This window comes from Hordeum vulgare, chromosome 7H (assembly GCF_904849725.1).
Source record: "Hordeum vulgare subsp. vulgare chromosome 7H, MorexV3_pseudomolecules_assembly, whole genome shotgun sequence".
Classification (NCBI taxonomy): Eukaryota; Viridiplantae; Streptophyta; class Magnoliopsida; order Poales; family Poaceae; genus Hordeum; species Hordeum vulgare.
In genome coordinates this window covers 392,840,481-392,847,543 of record NC_058524.1, presented here as the reverse complement: position 1 = coordinate 392,847,543, position 7,063 = coordinate 392,840,481, and the positions used below count along the sequence as shown (strand labels likewise).

The window sequence follows — 7,063 nt, the reverse complement described above, 5'->3', positions numbered from 1 at the left end:
AAAGCACGACCGTGCCTCTCGAAAACGAAAAAAATATGTTTTATGTTTTTTTCCTTTTGCGGGAGACACGATTTTGCTTCCGTGAGAGGCTAGACCGTGCCTTCCGCGAGAGGCAAGACCGTGACACGATTTTGTTTTATTTTTTTTCTTCGTGAGAGGTATGGTTTTTGTTTCCGTGAGAGGTACGATTTTGCTTCCGCGAGAGGCACGATCGTGCCTTCCGGAAACGAGCGAAAGGCATGTTTTTTGGTCTTATTTTTTTGTACAGTTTTTTCCAAAAAAAAGTTCGTCAAAGCTTATCAACATAAGATCTAGTTTTGAAGATCTCGACGAGATTTAAATGCACGGTTTAAGGGATAAAATGTTTTGAAAATAGAAATATATCTAAAAAAAAACTTTTAAATTACGACAAATAACACATATAAATTACGTCACTTGTCATAACCTGAGAAAGTAAGAGTGATCTTTAAAAGAAGTACTCCTTAATCAATTAATGATTTCTTAAAAAGGGACATGTTTATGGAAAGGGCTAAATGAAATCACCGCCAAGATAGCGAGCCCAGCCCAGCGGGTGGCGGCCTAGCCCAAACAGCTCCTCTGATCCGGACCCTTCGTCGAAAGTCTTGCACCAATCTTGAGGCATCTCCGCTACCGCCTCTTCTCGCACGCTGTGCGAAAACAAAACCCTGCCGTCTCCCTCTTCCCCTGCGGCGTATCTAGGGTTTACCTCCGCGCTCCGCCTGCCCACACCCGCTTCCCTCCAGAAGCTTCTAGACACTTCCAGTCAGAGGGGGAGCTCACGCCGCAGCAGCAGCCATGGCGTCCACGAAGGTCCAGCGTATCATGACCCAGCCCATCGTACGCTCCCCTATCCCCTACCGCGCGTATGCTCTCCTTCTCCTTTCGCATCTATTGTTCCTAACGTCTTGGCGCTTTTCTTTTGCTGCTGTTGCGATGGTCGGCGAATCCTTGGTACGCGACGGCAGAATCTCATCTTCCGGTTCCTTCAGAGCGTAAGTGTTGGCCAAGGAGAAATAACAATTCGTCTACTTTTTTTCCGCCTTATTATGTTTGTGGTTGCTGACGGTTATCTTGAGCTAATTTGGTTCTGATTTGGTGCAGAAAGCGCGCATCCAGATCTGGCTTTTCGAGCAGAAGGATATGCGGATTGAGGGTCGTATCATCGTAAGTTCCTCCACCGATTTCTGGCTCAAATTGATAGAGTTTAGTCTTACCAATACCTCTGTGGTCGTACGCATGTATATAAAGTGTAATATAACTCTGTATCTGTATAGCATGTGGCTTTGTAGGTAAATTATTTCCATGTATTACTTGTATCTAAGCAAGAGGAGGTGAATTGATTAGTTCTCTAAGATAATGATAGCACTGATAACTGAGCAGAACACATCTGTTTGTTTATTTTGTTAAAAGCCAACATGAAAATGTGTTGGCGCCTTTTCTCAAGAATTGGAAAACACTTATAAATTTGCATGCTCAACAGCAAAGTACTCCCTCCATTCCTTTATGTAAGGTGTATTATTTCCGGCACGGTGACCAAGGCACATAGCTATACACATGTTAAGACGAATTAACCTTGGCCAAATCAGTGATTAGAGGCAATAAAATCATTTAGGCTAGGAAAGTAAGAGATACACACAATCATGAGAGAGATTCTTTCCTTTTTCTCTTTATAGTAAGAGATGCATGCAATCAGGAGAGAGATACTTTCCTTTTTTGAAGGGCTATAATGATGGAATTACAAGGAATTAGAAGAAATGCACCTTTGAAAAACAAATACACCTTATATAAAGGAACGGAGGGAGTATTAAATAAGTGCTTGGACAGCCAACATGATATGCACTCTTGAAGCATCTGAAATTGATGCTAACTAGCTGCTAATAGATGGGTTAAATCTAGCATTCTTTGAGCACTTATGACTCCCCCCCCCCCCCCCCCCCCCCCCCCCCCAAAAAAAAACACACACACACACAATAGGTAGCTAATAGATCAATTTTCCTCTTGTCTGGTCAAGAGGGACATAATCTAGTTTCAAGCTTTACTGTTACATTGTATATTTATTTATTTGTAACACTAAAACCAACCCAATCTTGTCCTTTAAAATCGAGGAACAGATAGTTAATTGGTTCCTTGTGGAACCATGTGAGCAAGTAATAGCACTATCCATGTGGCATGTGCCCAGTCAGAACTTCACCATACTAGATACTGAAGTTTTTGAAGAAGATATTTTCTAGAAGTGTTCCTTTTGGGACCATAGTTGGTCATGGGCATTGTTTTTTGAGTCGTGAATATCATCAGTGTAGGTTCGTTGTAATTTGATTGCAATCGAGACAAACAAAATAGTAGTTGGTGATGGATGGTCACCGCAACTGTGCTTACTCAGTCTATGATATTAATAGTTTTATTCTTAGAAATTAGCTTGTCGTAACTTTTTGCCCCAGGTTCAGGACCTTCCCTTCGTAACTTACTGTTAGTCAAACATTTGTGTTTGGTGTGTCTTGTCTCATGATTTTTTATCACTTTATATGTGTTGTTTTGAATCACCCTCAAGACTTGCAACCCCCCTCCCCCGCCCCTGGTAATGAATATGATGTGTATCGGAGATTGTGTTTGGACAACTAAGTATATAGTCCAGGGGCCTAAAAATGACTTTATTTTAAATTACACTAAATCTTTCAGCCTACACATTTTCTAGAACTGAAGCATAGGTTGCTTCCTAAGGCTTCGATAAGATTTTCTCTTGTCATGGTTTGGTTTTACTGATGAGTGATAAGGTTACAATGTGATGTGCCTATGCTGCTTCAGTTGTGTTTGCATTTCTTTCCATTTTACATGTTTGAGTTGCATAGTAATAAGTGCATCACATGGTCTCATGGGTTTTTCAGTATTGTGCCTGTCATACTTTTGTTGCCATACCCTCATCAGTTTTTCCGACTTTTGTTGCCATATCCCTTGTCAGTTTCTCAAACTTTTGCTTTTGAAACTGTGAGAAAAAACCCGGATTGTTTGGTTGTATATTAGATTTGCCTGTATTATAATCATGTCAATGAGACAAGTTAATGGTGGTACTGATGTAACAAAAGAGATGCCATTATGTCGGTATAGTACTGAAGCATGCCAATAACAGATTTTACATGCAGCCAATTTAAAATACCCTTTTTCATTTGTTTGAATGGTTTGTGTACATGTGTGCTTTATTGTGTCGTATTGAGGAATCCTGGGTTTTTATACTGTTTGTGTGTTCTGCAGGGCTTTGATGAGTACATGAACCTGGTTCTCGAGGATGCTGAGGAAATCAACATTAAGAAGAACACCAGGAAATCGTTGGGTTAGTACATTTGTAACCAAGTTTTATCGTAACAGTGCTAGGGATAAACATTATCTCACAAGTTCTAGTAGTATCTAATATCTATGTTGGAAATTGGCAGGAAGGATACTCTTGAAAGGCGACAACATAACTCTGATGATGAACACGTAAGCGAAAGAGCCATGAACCATTGCATCAATTTTTTTGCTCATGTAATCGTAAGCAACAAGGCCTCTAAATTTTGCAATCACGATTTTTTTTGTGTGCAGTGGAAAGTGAAGATTCTCTCTCTAGGATGGCTGGCGTTCTCGTTCCTGTGGTACTTTGTACTCCACCCAGGCTTATATGCATGTAGTTTGTCGTTGTGGTCACTGAGGATATGTAACGTCTGTTTGTCTATCTATGAACCCAGACCCAGTAAATCCATTCTGTCGACTCCGTACATGATGTTTGATGGAGATGCTGAGTTTATCGGTTGTGTTTAAGATTGACATGAACATACAACCTTGTTGACTTGTTTGTTGAGCTTATTAGTTACAACTGTAATGTTTTTTTTGCTGCTTATTATTAGTGAAACACTTCCCTTGCGCTGAAGGACTGCTAGCTGAAACTGAATTTGCTACTCCCTCCGTCACGATTTAGAAGACATGCTTGGAAATTCTTTGAAACCTAGATGGTTATTAATTGGTTCTGAGATGGACTGAAAAATAGCATTCACACTAGCATGCATATAGAAATAGTACAATGAAGTACTCCCTCCGTCCCAAAATAAATGTCTCAATTTTGTACTAGCTCTAGTACAAATTTGTATTAAGCTTGAGACAATTATTTTGGGACGGAGGGAGTATTAATTAGCTGCTAGGAGTAAATGCAACGGGTAAACTTTATCCATTGTGGAAATGTATGTAAATTTAAACGTTTCTTTTAAACTATGATGGAGGTAATACTAGATGACTTGACAGAGTTCATTATCAGTATATCTGACAAAGTTCATTATCAATATATCTTTATTTGTATACATTTAATTCCAGGGTACAAAACGGGAGGGTTGTGGGCTGTCTTGGCTCTGGTTGCATATGCTCTCTGATGAACAGTAAATTCAAAATAAATACTTCTTCGGTCCCTTCGTTCCAAAATTATTATCTTGAATTTGTGCAGATATGAATGTATCTAATCGCATTTATTATCTAGATACATTCATATCTAAAAAAATTTAAGATATGAATTTTAGGACGAAGGGAGTAGTAAATAAAATTTCAAAATTTTGATCTTTTGTAGGTGTTCTTGATAGTGTAACAATACTTCCTCGGTCCCTTCGTTCCAAAATTATTATCTTGAATTTGTGTAAATATAAATGTATCTAATCACATTTATTATCTAGATACATCCATATCTAAAAAAATCTAAGACATGAATTTTAGGACGAAGGGAGTAGTAAATAAAATTTCAAAATTCTGATCTTTTTGTAGGTGTTCTTGATAGTGTAACAAGCGTGCTTCACAATTTGCATGCAAAACGGGATGGATACTGATTTGCACCGGTCGAAACTTTTGGCCGGTCGCATGCGAGCTGTTAGATCGAACCTTGTTTAATCGTCTGATCGAGCCATGTAGTAAAAATCATCGATGGTAGAAAAAACAAGCAACGATGCAAATTTCGGTCATAGATATAGCAAAAATATGGTTGCAGCAAAATCACCATCATCGTCGTCGAGAGGTCGCAACACCGTCTTTATGTGTGTAGCAAAAAAGTTACGGTTGCAGCAAAAATTCGTCGCAACCATCACTAGGTCGCAGGTCCACCTTGATGGATGTAGCAAAAAAGTTATCCGATAGTAGCAAAATGCAACTACGGTTGCAGCTTTCCTTGGTGGACAGAGCCAAATAAACCTTTCTCTGTCTATAGTTGAAGCTTTTTTCAACAATGTTTGAAGTTGTTTTAGATGACGGTTGAAACACTTGTATACGCGCGGAGGCGAAAACCGGCGATGCAAGTGGTTGACGGGGGCAGACACCGGTGATGCGGACGGCAGCAACGCAGGGGCCGCCAGATCAAGAGGGATCGTGCGACCCGCACGCGTTCGGCCCGAGCGTTCGGTCAACGCACCGGCTGTAAACGTTTACCAATCGAGATGACGGTGATTTCTTAAAATAAGTGTAACATTTGTCACAATTTTCCTTCTAAAAATTTGCAGGTAGCAATTTGGTGTGACAATGAACACATCTGATCTTTTTTTAAAAAAAAATAACATTTGCAGAAAACATTTTTGGTAAGCAGGAGCATATGCTTGCAAGAATATTTTCAGATGCAAAGTTCACTATAAACATAGATTTATATATGATGTTATGACGGGAAAGAACATAATCAGCTTTTAAATCTTTTCAAAGACTTCCATAAGGAAATATCAATAGCAATTGCACAAGTTCTCATGTTATCACATGTATAGTATTCCCTTCGTTTCTAAATATAAGTCTTTCTAAAGATTTCACTACAAACTACTTCCTCCGTCTCAAAATAACCGTCTTAAGCTTAGTACAATTTTGTATTAGAGCTAGTACAAAGTCATTCAATTATTTTGAAACGAAGGGAGTATATACGAAGCAAAATAAGTGAATTAATACTTTAAAATATGTCTATATACATCCGTATGTAGTCTTTAGTAAAATCTTTTAAAAGACATATATTTAGGAACAGGAGTAGATAGCAATGCAAGCTCATAATCTCCATTACAGATAATCTGATTGGATCCTCTGTTTACTTGCTGGATTCATGAGATCAAACATACATGTGTAAGGGATGCATCTTTGCTTGTGATGATATCAGGTCAAACATTACATACATGTAGGATCAAAAGAAGAACCACCTGCTCTTGGCCTTGTTCTTCTTGCTCATCATCTCCTTCCTCTTCTTCTCCTCCTCCAGTTCCAGTCTCTCTTCCTCGTCCTCCTCGCTACCCGTGCTGCTCTTATCTTCTTCTTCCTTGTCATCGGCGTTGCTGCTCTTGTCTTCTAAATTGTCCACGGCGTTGCTGGCGCCACCGCCGGAAGTGGCGACGTCGAGCCGCGCGGCATCCATCGCCCACCGCATCACCTTCTCCACCTCATCCTCCTCGTCCGATTCCCCTCCCAGATCCTCCAGCCGCACCCTCGTCTCCTTCTCCGGGCAAACCGCCGGGCCTTTCAGCGCCGCGAACCGTGCCTCCATCTCGTCCATCCCGCCGACTGCAGGGGCAGGGGCAGCATCGGTCCGCTTCGGCGCCGGCGGACGGGACCTGAGCGCGTCGAGGCGGCGGGCGAGGTCGTCGTCCAGTGGACCGGGCCCCTCGTCGAGAGCAAGAGGGTTCGAAGCGGCGGACGACGACGCCGAGACGAGGTGGGAGTTGGCCTGGAGCTTGAGCAGCACGGCATCCTGCGCCGCTCGGAGGAGCGCCTCCACCTCTGCATCGTCGCCCACCGGCTTCCGGCCGCCGCCGCTCATCGTGGTGGATTTCGCGTGGAGATATCCCCTTCCTCTCCTTCTACAGTCCCCACTGCGTCTGCTTTTGTTTTTTGTGAGGGCTTAGCGAGCGGTCCGTGAAAGGCCCAGTCCGTCCCAATCCAGGCCCACTCATCACAGCGCACGAGTGCCTACATTTTATGAAGCTGAACAACGCAAAGAAATGGCAAATCCTATTTAGTGCCAGAGGCATCGGTTGTAGGCAATTTCTGCTAACCGGCGCCCGCAGCGCTTCGGCGATGG

The 7,063-nt window shown here is 41.8% G+C and overlaps 2 protein-coding genes across 2 annotated transcripts; one reads left to right on the top strand and one right to left on the bottom strand.

Annotated features, from left to right (window-relative positions):
* Positions 1–670: 670 nt before the first annotated feature.
* On the top strand, positions 671–3,871 carry LOC123407643 (small nuclear ribonucleoprotein E-like). Its single transcript, XM_045100825.1, has 6 exons — positions 671–858; positions 987–1,013; positions 1,123–1,185; positions 3,268–3,346; positions 3,447–3,492; positions 3,595–3,871. The coding sequence occupies exons 1-6, from the start codon at positions 817–819 to the stop codon at positions 3,602–3,604; spliced, it is 267 nt and encodes an 88-aa protein (XP_044956760.1). The 5' UTR covers positions 671–816; the 3' UTR covers positions 3,605–3,871.
* A 2,155-nt stretch (positions 3,872–6,026) lies between these two features.
* LOC123407642 (nucleolin) lies at positions 6,027–6,859 on the bottom strand. The gene has a single exon (XM_045100824.1). It carries the CDS (start codon positions 6,800–6,802, stop codon positions 6,173–6,175), a length of 630 nt encoding a protein of 209 aa, XP_044956759.1. The 5' UTR covers positions 6,803–6,859; the 3' UTR covers positions 6,027–6,172.
* Between the last annotated feature and the right edge of the window lie 204 nt (positions 6,860–7,063).